Source organism: Geotrypetes seraphini, chromosome 19, assembly GCF_902459505.1.
Source record: "Geotrypetes seraphini chromosome 19, aGeoSer1.1, whole genome shotgun sequence".
Lineage (NCBI taxonomy): Eukaryota > Metazoa > Chordata > Amphibia > Gymnophiona > Dermophiidae > Geotrypetes > Geotrypetes seraphini.
In genome coordinates, this window is record NC_047102.1 from 1,654,807 (window position 1) to 1,672,581 (window position 17,775).

Below are 17,775 nucleotides of genomic sequence, written 5' to 3' on the forward strand. Positions count from 1 at the left end.
CTACCAGTGGCACATGTTGATGGGTATGCCTAGGCCATGAGTGATGACGCCTACATTTTGGAGTGCCAATGTGGGTTTTCTTTGCACTAGTATTGTATAATGACAAAGGCACACCTAAGCATCATCAGAGAATTGGCACTAAGCCCGCCCTATTGTGGCCCCACTCTGTATATCTGTGAGTCTTCGTCTCCAGGTGTAGGTGGGGTGGGGTACCATTTATTTGTTTATGTGTGTCTGTTCCCCTTAACTGTATGCATGACATCCTGTTTGTCTGACTTGTCTGTTTAGATTGTAAGCTCTTTTGAGCAGGGGCTGTCTCCTTCGTGACTCTGTACAGCGCTGCGTGCGTCTGGTAGCGCTATAAAAATAATTTGTAGTAGTAGTGTGAAGAGTTTCTGGGAAGCAGAGCTGAGATTGTGATGTCATAAAGCCTCATTCCACCAATAAGAGCCAACCTCATCAGTGATGTCACAGTGGCTCGATTGTCCTGTACTCTCCTCTGCCCTTAATTGTATCCATGACATCCTGTCTTACCAAACTTTTAGGAAGTCAATCAAAACTTATTTCTTTGATAAATTTCTCTGACTCCATTTCTACAATGATGTACTTCTAAAACACTTCCAGGAAAAATTTGATTAATCTTCCCATGCAAAGTAATTTTGAAAGTTTTTTGTAATATCGCTGTCTGTATATAGTCTCTTCCTCTGTAAATCGCTCTGAACTGTTTGTGGTATTGTGGTATATAAAAATAAAGTTGTTATTATTATTTGTCTGTCTTGCCTACTTAGATTAAGCTCTTTCGAGCAGGGACTGTTTCTTACTCTTTGAAACTCTGTACAGTGCTGCGTGCGTCTGGTAGCGCTGTAGAAATAATTCATTGTAGTTTCTACATCTGTGACTTTCTCTGTCTCTGCCCCATGTGTGCACATGGTTTTGTCCCTATGTCAATGTCTTTTGTGTCTGTCTCCCTTACTGTTTATCTAAAGATGCCAAGAATGGCCCATGCAAAACCTGGAGTACTGCTATTCTTCTGAACCCCCAACCATGTCTTTTTTTTTTTTTTTGTAACTCTTTATTTAAACACTGCGATACAAGTACAACATGTACCATGTTAACAAAACCACATATTCTGGAATACAGTGTATACATTAGAATACCCCCCCCCATACACACCCTAACATCAATTTGGACAGATGTACATTCCAAAAACTGACATTTTAATCACATATTCTAATTCTTTTTTAAAACTATGTTCTCTGGTCATTTTATTATTCTAATTGGTCTCAGTCTCTAGCTTCTGCTTTTCTCTGTCCAGCATCTCCCTACTCCTCTCCTTCCACTATGTTTAGCATTTCCCCTCTCTGTGTTCCTATCCTTGCCCCTCTCCAGTATTGCTCTTCTGTGTCCTTATCTCCCCTCACATTTCTGGCACTGTGTCTTTTATCTCTCGTGTCCAGCATAGCCGTTCTACTACCATGGAATCGAGGGTGAAATATGCCAAAAACTGGTTGGCGGATAGGAAACAGAAAGTGGGGGGTAAATGGACAATACACGGATTGGAAAAGCGTCACTAGTGGAGCAGGGATCGATTCTTGGACCCGTGTTCTTCAACATATCTATTCATCACCTAAACAGACCGACCTTTGCTCACCACGCTTTTCCCCCTACAAACCCGAAGCAATCTCTCAGGCCCCCCCCCCACCTCACTTCCCTTCCCTTACAACCCCTCTTACTTTTTCTCCCCTTACTACCCTTTTCTTCTGTAACTTTCCCCTCATGCATTTGTGATTCGCTGAATGTCCAGCCTTCTTTCGATGTGAACTGCCTAGAAGTCATCTGACTATGGCGGTATAGGAAAATAAAGTTATTATTATATTTATAAACGACCTAAAAATTGGTACGACAAGCAAAGTGATTAAATTTGCGGATGATACGAAGTTATTCATAGTGAAGATGCAGAAGGATTGCGAAGACCTGCAACGTGACATAAACACGCTTGAGAAATGGGCCGCGACATAGCAAATGAGGTTCAACGTGGATAAGTGTAAGGTGATGCATGTCGGTAACAAAAATCTTATACACGAATACAGGATGTATGGTGTGGTACTTGGAGAGACCCCCCCAGGAAAGAGACCTGGGAGTACTGGTCGACAAGTCGATGAAGCCGTCTGCGCAATGTGTGGCGGCTCTGAAAAAAGCAAACAGAATGTTAGGAATGATTAAGAAGGGGATCACAAGCAGATCGGAGAAGGTTATCATGCCGCTGTACTGGGCCATGGTACGCCCTCACCTGGAATACTGCGTCCAGCACTGGTCGCCTTACATGAAGCAGGACATGGTACTACTCGAAAGGGTCCAGAGAAGAGCGACTAAAATGGTTAAGGGGTTGGAGGAGTTGTACAATGAGAGATTAGAGAAACTGGGCCTCTTCTCCCTTGAAAAGAGGAGACTGAGAGGGGACATGATTGAAACATTCAAGATAATGAAGGGATTAGATTCAGTAGATAAAGACAGGTTGTTCACCCTCTCCAAGGTAGGGAGAACGAGAGGACACTCTCTAAAGCTGAAAGGAGATAGATTCCGTACAAACGTAAGGAAGTTCTTCTTCGCCCAGAGAGTGGTAGAAAAGTGGAACGCTCTTCTGGAAGCTGTTATAGGGGAAAACACCCTCCAGGGATTCAAGACAAGCTTAGACAAGTTCCTGCTGGTTAGGCTAGACTCAGTTAGGGCACTGGACAGCTGGGCACGATGGACCACTGGTCTGACTCAGCAGCGGCATTTCTTATGTTCTTTACTATTAATTATTTCTACAACACTACCAGACGTGCGCAGCGCTGTACAGAGTCCCAAAGAGTAAGAAAACAGTCCCTGCTCAGAAGAGCTTACAATCTAAACAGCCAAGACTGACAAACAGGATGTCACGGATCCAGTTAAGGGGAAGGGTTAATCAGCTGCCTGGGTTGGAGGGCAGAGGTGGGTTTTCAGCCTGCTTTGAAACATGGGAAGGGGCTGTGTCGGTGTCGAGCATCAGCCCGCTGTGTCCTGTCCCTTTTCTTCCAGCCCCGGCACCAGTATCCCTCCCTCTCTCCCTTTCCAAGCAGAAACAGGCAGCTGAAAGGTGGACTGTGGCCAGAGTCAGTGACCTGGGGAGGGGGCGATCTCGCCTTCGTGCTGCATTTCGGGGTGGGGGGGATCTTGGCAGGGCTGCTGCCTGCCCCCTCGCAACCCCAGCGCCTTTGTCTGGCCGCCCTTGGTGCTCCACTGTCTCTCTGCCTTGGCGCCCCCTCCCCGCGGCTGTCTCGCCTCTCTCCCCCTCCCCTGACCCCCGCTCTCTCTCTGCGGCTCAGATCGAGGCTGCCTGGCTCCTTTCCTCTCTCCTCCCCTCCTCTGCCCTCCTCCCCGGCTGCGCTCCGTGTCTCGCCCGGGCCCCCCGGGTCGGAGGTTCTGCCCTGCAGCGGCGGCGCCGGCAGCAGCCGAAGCCCGGGGAGCGGCCGCCCTTGTTGCCGTCGGCGTCCCGGGGCCGGAGCGCGCAGGCCGGAGCCCGGGGGTCGGAACAATAGGACGGAGGAGGAGGCGGCGCCGGCACCGGGGGCAGCTCGTCGGGAGGCTGCAGGTAAGGAGGGTTCCTGCTCCCGGGAGCTTACGCGGGTCCTGAATGTTCCGGCACAGGGAAAAGTCGCCGTGGGGGAAGAAGCTGCAAAGTTTGGGGCAGCTTTTCAGGGCAAATGAAGTCAAGGCCTTGGCCTTAAGTCAGGCTTTCAGGATCTCCCCAATGAATATGCAAATCTCTGGTTGTGGGTTCTAAGCCCGCCCCGCTCCTTATGACCCTATAGAATTGTAGGATATGCGGAATAGAAACGGGAAAAAAAGAACAAGTTCAGGTCTCAGGTTTGCTCCTGAAAACCTGAGTGGATGGAAGCAAGAGAAATGGGGATCCAATCCCCTCCTGAACCCCTTCACAGTCCACATGCAAATCCAACTCCTGCATAGCCAGTCTGGCCCTGATCATTTTACATTTCCCAAATATGTCTCTTGTGGGTTCTGGGCAAACAGGCCCCCTGCGGTCAATGCAGACAACTGAAGACCGGGGGGGGGGGGGGGGGAGGGGGAGGAGATCCATTCAGCACCTTTCCTAGCCCTCCTCTGCAACATTCAGATGCAAGCAGAGAAACACTTCTGCCCAGCATGGAATCATTTGGAGAGGCTGAGAATCTTCATTTGCCTCTTTTGGGGGCTGAGGCTCAAACCCCAGGTGCTATAATGCAACAGCACCGAAAACTGCTTAACCAGGGCTCGAAACAAAGGACAGGGACATTTGACACAAGGATAATTCACACCAGTAAACCAAAAGCAAGTGCATGCCTAGACAAAGCCGGAAGTGGCAACCCTGAAATGTTTGAAAGGCTCCTATTGAAGTGCACACAGACTTCCTTCCACTTCCAAAAGAAGACCAAACTGGCAGTTTTAACCCTCTCCTCAAGCCCCTCTATGCTACCGCTGAGCTGAGCGTTTTAGACCATCATTTGCACCCATTTCAATGCACATTTTCACACCTGCACAGACTAATTTATGCGCAAACTGCTTGTTGGCGCTGGCATTTTGAGCATCAATCCATGGTCAGGTAGAAAATAAGCTATAGGTGACTTCTAATTGGGGTTGTCATGTGGCTCTTAATTTTCTGTATGGACAAGGAGTCTAGGAAGGAGGGAGGGAAAAGGAGCAGATTGAGGGCGTACACTGGTAGGGCTGCCGCGTGAACGCACTGCTGGGCACGATGGACCACTGGTCTGACCCAGCAGTGCAACTCTTATGTTCTTATGAAGTGATAGCCGATGATAATGTGATGATGCAGCGCTGGCTGTAGTTTTGTGTGTCGCAGTTGAAGGAGCTGAGACGGCATTCCTCTGTCCATCAGAGCAGTCGGTTGCGTGCGCACCAGCGAGGACTGAGCTCCCGTAATACTGAGCAAGCTCCTTCATTGTGTCCAGGAATGGGCAATTTGCATTGGAGTTGGCAGCAATCATTTTGAAATGCTGGCACTTATGATCGCCGGTACCTGCTGCGCTGGACCTGTTGTGGCTAGAGGGGTGGGGAGGAAGGAGCCAACAGAGAGACAAGATGCAGATGGCAACAGGGGTGTTGCACAGGTTCTCGGGGAAACAGGCGTGCTGGTTTGTTTACTCAGCGGCTCGGCATGTACGTGTTTCGGCCAATCCGTCCTGCATCAGGAGTCTTTTCTTACAGAAACGCTTAGCCAACTTTTTGTGGTAAAACTCTGCTTTTGCGCAGTGAGACGAGCTTGCGTGCCCAGCAGTCGCAAAGACTGTTTAAAAACTGTTTTCTTGCGATTGGCCTGTGGAGGTGATTCTCCTGTTCTGTACACGAGAGGTTTTCGGGGGTCACCCTGTGGTTTTGGTGTCATGAGAGCTGGGATCAAGCTTGTGAGTAGAACAAAGAAAAGTCAGGCCAGTGCGCATTCACTGCACGCCGTGTTGGAGGGCAGGAACTGGGCAGAGACTGCGCTTGGCAGCATATGGCGCCTGCCACATGCTGCCAACTGGGCAGTTAACGTGTACATTTTCCATATCTAGGCCTGGGTACTCCCCCAAGAGCATTTGCAGTAATTGTGAGTAGTCTTAATGTGTGCAGTAGGTTCAGATGCCATGCTGGGCACGCCCTTCCCCCCACACTTACCACGCAGTCTCTGCCCACTAATGTAAGTGGAAAACCTTAGTGCCCTTTAAGAAAGGGAGTCTGCCCTGTCATTCTGGACACGTTGGCAAGGATAAGCACCAAGGCAGCCAAGCTGTTGCAGGTCAGCACCTGCCAGACATCGCTCCTTCGCCGTGAACAAGATCCCCACTTAGCTCATTCCAGCCTCAACTTTTCCACACCTGAACACAAGAGATTTAATCTACCTATCCAGCAATACTACAGCCAAAATTTAGCCCTTCTATTACGGAACTAGAGCCAGCAGTTAGCGGATCCTTCCATTATCCCAGGCCAAGCGGACAGGATTATTCTCACAAACGGGTGACGTCTCTGACGGAGTCCTGGTGCGGACTTTCAAAAAGTGCAGTGCACCCTTAAGAGGCCCACGCCTCAGCTCCCGGTTCACTCACAAGCCAAGAAGGGGAGGCGGGAGGGTTGTGAGAAGAGCTGCCTGCTGTCGTTGCATAGATAAGTAATTGTGCTTTTTAGGCTGGCAGGTAACAAAATAGATCAGTAGATCGGGCAGTCGTGTTGCGTTTATGTTGATTTCTATACTGCTCTTCGTTATAACATCAGTTAAAAAGGAAAAGAACGCCAAAAGAAAGAGAATACATTAAAAAAAAAATCATTTAGTTGCTCTATTGAGAGATGCCTAATTGGGAATTAAAACCAAATCCTAAAAAAGAAAATAAAATTAAAAACTAAGAGGGAAATGCCACTCCAAATAACATCTGTAAGTTTTTAGTTTGGCTCTAAATGTTCACCACAAAATGAGTTCCACAAGAAAAATGCAGAATTTCGAGCTGACTTAAGTTTAACCAGGTGACTTGATGGCGCTCTCAAGCTATGCAAGGTTGACGACCTCAATGATCGCGGAGGTTTATTCGGGACAAGAAGTTAGGGGAAAAGGCAGCTAAATTACTGTTGCTGATATATTTCGGCTCAGTCTGCCCTATCAGAGCCTCATCTGAACACTTTTTGTTCGGTAAATCCCATCCATGTTTTGTGTGGTCAATATCTTGCAGGTATTTGAATGTCTAGCGTATCTGTCTCCTCTGGGGGAAGTGTGCCAGGTGAGGTCACCTGATGGGTGGCGGAAACATACAGTGATATCGTTAGTTTATAAGCTCAGACTAGTTGGCAGGTCAGAGCGGTTTACAATTTTTTAAATTCCATAAAATACAGTAGGAAAGGGACGTTACATTCCTAAAAATAGGATAGATCTCAATGATACGTACTAGCCAGCAAGCTGCAATCATGAAGGAAGGAGGAGGCAAGGAGTTAGGGGATAAGCACTGTTGGAAGAAGAACGTCAGCCTCCGGGGATTAAGTAGGCTGGTTGGAAAAGCCAAGATGTTAAGCCGAGCTAAACTTCTTGAAGGATGGTTCTGTGCAAATATTGAGGGACCAGGGGCTGCAAAATGGAGGTGTCGGGTCATCTACACCAGCAAACCCAAGGCAGAGAAGCGGGAGCTGAACTTTTGCTGGATTGACTGGCCTCCCTCTTTGCTCGGGGTCAGAGCACCACATCCCTCCGGTGGCAGCCTAGAAGTGCGATCTTGTAATCAGTCAGGGGGAGGGGGAGGGGCAGAGAGATGGAGCCAGCACCAGGCAGCAAAGAGCGAGCAGCCAGTGCTGGAGCCCTCCCAGCAGAGGAAGCTCTCTGGAGAGACTGGAGTGCGGCATGCGGTGGAAGGCAGCAGCTCCATGTGGGCTTTCTCTTTCTTGGCACACTCACCTTCATCTGGATCGCTTCAATGAGGCTTTTGCTAGAGGGACCCGAAGGTTGGTGAATTGAGAGCAGTGCATGCTCGCTTGCCTTGTTTCTCAACGCTGGAAGGGCTGATGCCTTGGTCTGGCACAACCCGCTAATTAATAATCTCTGAAGACATTCAGATCGAGTCTTTTCATAGCATTTCGCTGAAGGATTATTTACTGCCTGCTTGAATGTCACTTGTGCATGTTGGTCGCTGGGAGCAGAGAGTTCTTAATGCTCGATTCCTCTCCAAAACTCTTTAAGGGATTAAAATAACATTTCCATTTTGTGCAGGCTGTTGTTGATTATGCTAGGGGATGCGTAAGTGGTTTAGCAAGTGTTAACCTATGGCTGGACACACATTCAGTTGATTAGTCTGTGTTAAAATTAAGGTGTGAAATGAAACAAAACTTCATGCATTTAAAGGTTTGTACGCAGATCTCAACATTGTTTGAAGTTTACAAGGTAAACATTTACAATAAGATAAGATAAAAAACCAGATAACAACTCTTCTATATTCCTGATGTTACAAATCAGCTGCTCCTTCCCTAAAGTATTCCATAATCTTGGCCCAGTTGCAATGAAACTCTTGTCTGGATTTCTGCAGCATCTCAAATATTATTGCATTGGTGGCTGAGCTGTGTCTGGTGGGTATTTGTGGGTGTAACATTTATTCTGCTTTGGAGAGAAAGTTAGTTGCAGTTACGGAAAATCACACCATTTTTTTACCACATTTTTATTTACGTCTGTTGTGGCTTTTCTGTTTGTTCTTTTAGTGTTATGGAAAGGGTAGATGTGAATCGCTTGTTCACTCTTTCTCAAAATACTAGGACTAGGGGACATGCGATGAAGCTATTAAATAGTAGATTTAAAACAAACCGGAGAAAATATTTCTTCACACAATGTGTAATTCAATTCTGGAATTTGTTGCCGGAGAATGTGGTGAAATCAGCTTAGCGGGGTTTAAAAGAGGTTTGGCTAATTTCCTAAAAGAGAAGTCCATAGGCCATTATTGAGATGACTTGTGGAAATCCACTGCTTATATTCCTAGGATAAGCAGCATAAAATCTGTTTTATTACTAGCTAGGGACTTGGGACCTGGCTTGACCACTGTTGGAAACAGGATACAAGGCTTGATGGACCTTTGGTCTGTCCCAGTACGGCAACTCATACGTTCTTAATTAAAAGATTCAGGAAAGAAGTCAGGATTTTCAAACTTTCCCTTCATTGCTGTGGATGAAACCATAAGATTGTGACTTGTTTCTGTTCTGTTAAATGACCACTGGGTTGCTGGACAGAAGGATATTTCCAGGTTGATCAGATGATACGTCTTTGGAAATTTGCACCTTACAGCTGTCATTTTGCTGATAGTAGATGAGGAATTTGGGGCAAATTGAGCCTGGCGGCTGCCACCTGACTCTTTGGTGCTTCTGCGTCTTCCTTACCCCCGTCTGGCTGCAGTTCCTTTGCTTACATTCCCAAAACTAAACGAAACACAACTTTCCTGTTCTCCTGAGACCAGGCAATGCCTGCCCTGGCAGGAACATTCCAGCGTCCCTGGTTCAGTAAAATGCAATTCAAATGACTAATATGGCAGACCAAGAAATTTGGAACGTATGGTGGCAGTAAACCTAGGCCTGAGGTTTAAAACCATTACACTAAAGACTACGCGATAAACCATCTGCCTTTTAACAGCTCATTTCTGTACTGTTTGCAGAGCCGAAATGTAGTCTTGGTATTCCAAACATCCACTAGGTTCTGCTTGAGGGTTTCTGCAGATGAAAATAGCTTTCTTTTCAGGAAGGAAGGGATGAGTGGAGAACAGGCTTTGGCAGTAGAGATGGGGGAACAATTTAAGCTGAATCCGAATCAGGCAGGGGACACAATTTCAGGTCCATTGGCAAACTCAGGTGTGCCTGGGTGGAGAGATGGATGGTGTCTCCCCACTGTCGTCCGTCATTAACAGCTTCAGGGCTGAACCTTCCCCTTTATTCTCTCGGGGGTAAGCATCAGCGAGATCCTGTGGCTCAAAAACAAGCAACTTTTCCCCAGACTTTGATCTTGCGTTTGCTGTAGTCAAGCCTGTAACTCATATTGTTCAAATCTGGGGGAAAAAAACCTAAACTTTTCTGCTGAATTGGGTCTTGAATTTACAGCGTTTCGAGCAGGTTCTTGGGGAGCTACAGAAAGGAACAACAGAAGTGTTGGGCATTCATTTTGCCTTTTGCTTTTAAGTATTTCTTCAGTAGCAGAAGTGACGGGTTCCATCAGAGTGAGTTGCGATTGATTTTATAACCCCTGAGTTCATGGAAGAATAATTTGACCCGCATGCAAATAATAAATAGATCTTTTGCTGTCTCATTATCTGTAATTATCCTGGAATGCATTTTATTACACAGCAGTGCTTTATCCAGACTCAGACTGACTTCAAATGGGAGACCTTCCAAATGATTCCAGTTTCCAGACAAACCCAGCCCATGTCCGTTTCAAGGAACGAGGACCACAATTTTCATTGAGCTTTACACCTTGTTTTTCTCTTTCTCCATGTAGAAGTCTGGAGTGTTGATGACTGCACTGAGAAGTTGACAGGAACAGGATGCCCTCGTTGATGCTGTATTCTGGAAAGCTGTAAGGAGAAAGGATGGCTCATGGAATTCCTTCGCAAGGCAAAGTTACAATAACTGTGGATGAGTACAGCTCGAATCCCACCCAGGCGTTTACACACTACAACATCAATCAGAGCAGGTTCCAACCTCCGCACGTCCACATGTAAGTTGAACCATTTCTAGAAGCTTTTAGATGTGTTACTGTTGCACAGAAAGTGTGCATTTAAAATTCAAAGCTCCTTCTCTTAAAATGAGAAACTCCATTTAGAATGTCAACTTTATTGTAGACTCTGGTGTACTGGGAAAACCCAGGCTCCTGGCTGGGAGGGGGGTCTTTTTAATTCCCCGATCTCTTTCAACTGCATCTTACAGCTGTGGCAAGGGCTTTCATTATTAAGGGAATCGGAACCTGTCCTAAAACGAGTTTATGGGTCAAACTGGACCATTGAACGCTAAGAAATGAAGCTGGAGCATGATTTCCGGGCAGATGTGCTTCTCTGCGTTTAGCTTCCCAGCAGGGGGAATGCACAATGTCACGGAGAGCGAAGAGCAGACGACAGTCCTCTTTCCCTGTTACTGCAGCATCCGGAAAGTGCCAGTGCTTTAGACAGCTTCAGTCTCTGTACTCACAGCCTTGTTTTCGTCCATTATATTATAGAAACATAGAAACGTGATGGCAGATAAAGGCCAAATGGCCCATCTAGTCTGCCCATCCGCAGTAACCATTATCTCTTTCTCTCTCCGAGAGATCCCACGTGCCTGTCCCAGGCCCTTTTGAATTCAGACACAGTCTCTGTCTCCATCACCTCTTCTGGGAGACTGTTCCACGCATCTACCACCCTTTCCATAAAAAAGTATTTCCTCAGATTACGCCGGAGCCTGTCACCTCTTAACTTCATCCTATGCCCTCTCATTGCAGAGTTTCCTTTCAAATGAAAGAGGCTCGACTCATGTGCATTTACATTAGGTAGGTATTTAAATGTCTCTAGCATATCTCCCCTCTCCCGCCTTTCCTCCAAAGTATACGGATTGAGATGTTTAAGTCTGTCCCCATACGCCTTATCACGAAGACCACACACCATTTTAGTAGCCTTCCTCTGGACCGACTCCATCCTTTTATATCTTTTTGAAGGTAAGGCCCCCAGAATTGTACACAGTATTCTAAATGAGACTTACACAGGGGCATCAATACCTCCTTTTTCCTACTGGCCATACCTCTCCCTATGCAACCTAGCATCCTTCTAGTTTTTGCCGTCACCTTTTCAACCTGTTTGGCCACCTTAAGATCATCACAAACAATCGCACCCAAGTCCCACTCTTCCGTCGTGCACATAAGTTCTTCACTCCCAAAACTGTACCGTTCCTTCGGGTTTTTGCAGCCCAAATGCATGAGTTTGCATTTCTTAGCATTAAATTTTAGCTGCCAAATTTCAGACCATTCTTCAAGCTTCGCCAGGTCTTCCTTCATGTTATTCACAACATCCTGGGTGTCTACTCTATTGCAGATTTTGGTATCATCCACAAAGAGGCAAATCTTACCCGACAGCCCTGCAGCAATATCGTTTACAAAAATGTTAAAAAGAACAGGCCCAAGAACAGGCCACTATTCACTCTTTTCCATGGCTATGGAAGTGTCAGGGGCGTTCCAAAAAGTTGCAAGGGTAGGTACAGAATGCTGCCTCAGCATACCTAACTTGTTTTCAGCAGGTGCACGTCTGGCGCCTATTCCATACATAGTTTCTGCCATTTTTTTCGGTGCCTGTTTTTGACTGCCATTTATAGAATTTCCCCAATAGCAGCTCGTAGTAGATGGAGCATTTAAACATTGCAGCTGGTGTTTAGAAAAACAAAGAAACCAACTGCGACCTTTGATTGTGTGGATAGGGACATCGGGCTCTACGTTGTCAAACTGATTCAGTCTTCTATATAGTGACTCTCGCACAATGAGAAATCTGGTGACTTTTGTATGAAAAAAGGAACAGCCTTCATTTCGGTCATAAATTCTAGCTGTTCCATCCATCACCGTTGAAAGCCGTGACTTTTGGAGGAATGTGAAATGTTGGTTTCATTACAGTTCAGTGCCTACTTTTTATCGTTAGTGGACTAGGCTAGGTATTTATTGGACTGTCCCTCTAGAGCAGAGTTGCCCTTAGGTCTCTTCCCCAACCCCCTGTCCTGCCCTTTCCAGACCTATTCCTTCCTGTATGTGGAAATTCTGATTTTTAACACTTGGATGACTCAGCATTTGTTATTAATTTCATCCCTGGTGTTGATCTTCACCTCCTAACAGTTTGTCATCTTTTATTTTTATTTATATACTGTCTATCAGATTATCTAAGCGGTTTTATAAACGCATAATCTATCTAACGTACCTGGAGCAATGGAGGTCCCAAGGAGCAGCATGGGATTTGAACCCACAACCTCAGCGTGCAGAGGCTTTAGCTCTAACCACCAGGCCACTCCTTCTCCCGCTTCCTCTCCGAAGAGTGTTATCTTATTTGCAGAAACAAAAGTCTATGTTTTGACAATGTTTCAGATCATTGATTGAACCATTTGTCATTCTCTTCTTGGCTGGGCTGGGAACTTTTCAGCATAAATATTTGTGGTTTTTCTTTTTCTTTTGTGGACAGACCATATAGGAAACAGTATACCTTAGAAATCCAGTAGTTATACCATGATGGCCCTTGCCAGCAATTGAAGGAAATGTCTCAGAAACAGCAGCATAAAATATGGAAATTCAGAATCGATGGAGAGCTTCTATTTGTAGGTATTAAGTCAGGTGTTGTTCCAAGCCCTGCATCTCCTAGTAGGAAACATTAAGGTTTGAGTCTATAAACAGCGCTGGAAGTTAGGTGACAGTAGACGCCCTACCATTGCCTAACCTAATTGTTTTAATTGGTTTTAATTGTTGCGGTAATTGGCCAATTAATGCTCATCGTTATTGTGTCTACATGAAGCCGGTTAATGGCTCCTAAGGTCACAGTAGGTGGGGTTAGCGGCAGAGAAGAACTTAGGTGTTGGCATTGTAGGCGAGTGAAACCGTGGCCTGCGTTTTGTGGCAGGCGCTGTTAACTGTGATTCTTGAGATGGTGTCTAAGCTGGTCTCTGAATTGTTTGAGACGTTTGGGGTAAATGCTGAGAGCGATGGGAATCTTCAGATGTCGAAAGTGCAGCACCTTTACGTCTTTCTCTTTTCCTGACAGGTTGGGTGACTCCTGATCATGGTCGTAGGTGTGATTTCTGACACATCGTAGACCTGAGAACAGGAGAAATGACACATACTCTGAGACACCCTGGAGTTGCGATTCTTGGCTCCGCGGTACTTTACTTCTGTGATCTCGCAAGAGCTGCTCACTTTTTCATTCATTGCAGCCATTTTCCTTTGTTGATCCCGTCCTCTGGAGACTGTTTTGATGTGTCTTGAGCCCTCTTGTTTTGGGGGATTTCAGAAGAGATGTTTGCTAATGTTGCTCGTTCTTGTGGATGTGATGATTAGACTGATGCTGTGTTGTTTTTATTTGAGTGTTTTAAGTGGTTTTGATGTAGCATGGGATCCAATGGGCTCTTGGTTTTAGGTGTTGCTACTTTCTCTTGTATGTTACATTATTATTATCTTGTTCTGTTTGTGCTTTTCTTGCTTTTTTTTTTTTTTTGTATTGTACTTAGCGCTATAGTTTGGCAAATTCGAAATAAACTTCCCTAGATTACTGCAACTCCCCCAAAACACAGCAGCCAGACTCATTTTTCATTTGAGAGGGTTAATCCACTGCAGGAAAAATGACATTGGTTACCAGGGAAGAAGAGGATACACTAGGATTTCTTGTCTGTTGCTTATTTAAAGCTTTTATACTGCTATCCAATGACGGTGAAGTTCAGTCCATGAGTTACAATCTATGAACTCTACTGTAGACAAGGAGCAACACTGCCCTGACAGAAGAGCTTAGTAATGGTGTTACAGACAGAATTAGATCTCTTCTGAAATGTCCAACAATAAAGAATCCACTAACTCTCTATCCATTCATTAACCTTTATAAATATACATACTAAGGCCCACTTTTACTAAGGTGTGTGCATGTTAGTCTATGGACGCATTAGCGGTTGGCACACGCTAATCGGTTGGCGCACCTTAGTAAAAGAGGGGGCAAACCTTTAAGAGAAAATATTTTTTTACTCAGAGAATAGTTAAGCTCTGGAATGCGTGGTAGGAGCGGATAGCGGAGCTGGTTTTAAGAAAGGTTTGGACAAGTTCCTGGAGGAAAAGTCCATAGTCTGTTATTGGGAAGTCCCTGCTTGCCCTGGATCAATAGCGTGGAATGTTGCTACTCTTTGGGCTTTTGCCAGGTACTAGGGACCCGGATTGGCCACCGTGAGGACAGGCTACTGGCCCAGATGGACCATTGGTCTGACCCAGGAAGGCTATTCTCATGCTCTTTTAGTTGTCATTTCAATGTATGGTTTACAGAGCTATCTATGGAGAGAACTCTAATGGACTCTAATGTAGGTCTTCCTCAACTAAAGACCTACATAGCGCTTCAAGATACCTCCCATCTTCTTTCGAATCCTCCTTTCAGAGCCCATCCATTTGGAATAATCTCCCAACATACTCACTTCACGAAACAACTAAAGACATGTCTATTCCCCTTATAACTCCATTCATGGTCGGGTCTCTCAGCCTGGTTTTCGGTCCTTTTCGTATCTCTATGTCATGAGTTATTAATGTAAAAATCTCTCACTATAAGCCGCATTGATTCCTCAAATCTCCAACCTATTGACAACAACCCCAGACTACAAGATGTTCAGAAAGGAAATAAAAACTATACTCTTCAAGAAATCCCTTAATAAAGCTTAATACCATGATAAAGCTTAACCCCCCTCTTACCATCCCCTCCCTAACCCCAGATCCTACTTTTCCCTCTCTTGGAAACCTTCTCTGATCTAACGTTGTAACCCTTCTTCCATAACTCTTTTTGTAATCCGCTTTGAACCGAAAGGTAATGGCGGAATAGAAATCTGTAATGTAATGTAATATAAGAAGCCATGTTGTATTGTTTGTATTGTATTGTAAAACTCAAACACTAGAGCTGGCAAATGAAAGGAAACAGTGCATCTTCTAGAGAAGCAGTTCAGGGTTGGTGATAGCATGGATTTGAGATGATAGGCTTGTTTTTATAAGTTTTTGGTATTACTGGTCTAGAAAATTTGTTTAGCATTTCTGCCCCAAACCACCCAAAAGGCAATAAGTACTGAGGTGAGTAAGCCAGCAGACTGTCAGTGTGTCCAGAACAATAAACGATCCCAGTGACCCCCTGACCTAGCAATTATCATCTCAGCAGGTCCCATCAGAAGAGGACCCAAGAGCAGTGTCTGTTGGCAGCATGGGGCTTGCTTTGTGAGGGGATTTTCCAGCCTTATCCTATTTGCATCCTGCCTCCCTAGCACAAACTATTCCTTCATCTTTAGCTCGTAAATGCATTCATTTTGATTTCTCTATCAGATTATGCTTGTGGTACTCAACAGTTTCTAAAACACCATCATGAGCGTTTAACATTACTTAATAAGAAAGAAACATGATCTACTGAAAATTAACTTAAAAGCTAGAATTTAAATCCAGTTCCTTAAACTGACCGAATTCAGTTCCATAAAATTCCAAGGCCACGATCAACCTCCCATAGCTCTGTCCTTCCTTATTCACTAATATTCAATCAGCCCCTCCTGGCTCCTCTCTTACTTTCTTCTCGATGTCTGTGGAGGGATTTTAAAAACAGAAATATTCTGACTCCTGACATAAAAATGTTGCAGCAGGAGTTAACCTGAGTGACTTGGGTCTAGTTTGATTCCAGCTTGGTTGGAGCCATGAGCCTTTCATTCATGTTACCTGGTTTCAGATCTCCGTCCTCCCTCACACAATTTTTTAGTTGGGCCATTGAGGTGATAATCCCATGTAACTTGATGCTCTCTGTGACCTGACAATCGTGAACCTTTACATGGGGCTTTGTAAGGATCATCTAGGCAATCCCACAACTTCCTTGCTCCCTGGGGCTGTGTCATCTTGACCATCATCTTTTCTTCCCAGCATCTTTCCAAGACCTGGCCCCAGCCTGCTATTCTTGTTAAAGAGAATTATTTTGTTTTAAAAGTTATATTCTACACTATCTGAACATTCTCAGCAGATTACGACTTGAAGTATATATAATTTTTAAATAACTTATAAACAAACAATAGGCAGCCACTTTGGGCCCCTGTACACTCTTAAGAGGGCCTCCCCTGCCATGGAAGGCCATATTTGGGGTGAAATTCAGGTGGTTGTTGAAAGTATAAGTGCTGCCAGGATAGACTATTGGAGGGAAAGTTTGGGGTGCCAATGCTAGGCTGTCACTGTTGTTTTTTTTGGGGGGGAGCACTGGAATTGCAGAGGAGCTGAACACGGGGTGTTTCACTGCGGTGACATTTCTTTCTCCATACAGATGTGGAATAGGGAATTCAGCTCTGTATTGTAGGGCAGCCCAGATCCTTTCCCTGCCCTCCCCCCCAAACCCCCTTGCCATGTAGAGGAATAGCCCCTGTTTTAAAATGGTATTTACACATAAACATATTTCTAAAGTAACTGAAATAATGAAAATTGTATTGAATCTATCTGAAGTACAAAGAGTGCCAAATGCTCATGACGATGGCAACATATATCATATAAACAGAAACATATATTGGTTACCCATACAACAAAGAGTTCAGTTTACGATTCTTGCGATTATCCATCAGACATTGTACCATGTTTCTCCAAAGATACTACAGGAGTTCTTTGAAATTTATAAACCGAGAAGATATCTTAGATCTGAAATTAAGTTTGGAGGGTAGGATGTCCGTGGCCGGTGTAAAACTCTGGAATGCCCTGCCTGGTAGCTTACGATTCTGTACTAGGAAGATTAATAAATAATTGCGTTTTCAACATTTTTTTAAAGCTTTCCTATGCTAATGTTTATTCCATTTGAAAATATCATTCTCTGAATATTCTGATTTAATATCTCTTTGCATTCTTAACTTGTTTATCTTTGAGCTCATTTGGTATTTCGTCATCTATCATGGAATGGATCGTTTGATCTCATTCCTTTCTGCTTCTTTAACTATTGAAAATTGATCTGATATGCCTATATATGCTGATTTGGTGTATTAATATCTGTCATGGGGGGATGTCCAGTTACGTCTGTGTTACATGTACGGAGATCATAGGGAGCACAAGATGTAAACCGCATAGTTGTATGCGGTATATAAATTTTTAAATAAATAAATAACATCTATGTAGCCATCATCATGAGCATGTGGCCCTCTTTGTACTTCAGATAGATTCAATACAATTGTCATTATTTCCAGAAGCCATTGTTTTGAATTTTCCTGCACTTTTCTTCATTCCTGTCATTCTTCTAAAGGAAAGAAATGGGACTAGATACCAAATTTTTTTTCCATAGAGTAATGCGTTCTTGAGTTGATTTAAATCATATCTGAAAGGCAGGTCTGGGCCTCACGTCACACCTCAGGTGCTCTCTTCACTTGGGAGCAGGTTGGGTGACATTAAGTACCATGACCAGAAGTTGAACCCGAGACACTGTGAATGGAAATGTTTTGTGAGGGAAAAGGATTTCCAGATGCTTCTTCCAGGCACCATTAGTCTCCTGTTTAATGCCTTCATTCAGCCTGTATTTGGCATTC

General features: G+C 44.7%; 1 protein-coding gene across 4 annotated transcripts in view; it reads left to right on the forward strand.

Annotated features, from left to right (window-relative positions):
- Window positions 1–3,289: 3,289 nt before the first annotated feature.
- The window catches only part of MPPED2 (metallophosphoesterase domain containing 2), a 94,157-nt gene continuing 79,671 nt past the window's right edge, over window positions 3,290–17,775 (forward strand). The window contains exons 1-2 of one of the 4 annotated variants that reach the window (XM_033928754.1): window positions 3,290–3,613; window positions 10,019–10,237. In XM_033928754.1, the coding sequence (XP_033784645.1) occupies window positions 10,110–10,237 (128 nt within the window). In that variant the 5' untranslated portion in view covers window positions 3,290–3,613; window positions 10,019–10,109. Of the gene's footprint in view, window positions 3,614–7,274; window positions 7,498–9,490; window positions 9,741–10,018; window positions 10,238–17,775 lie in introns of those variants that run through there. The other 3 variants (XM_033928751.1, XM_033928752.1, XM_033928753.1) reach the window with 3 other exon arrangements.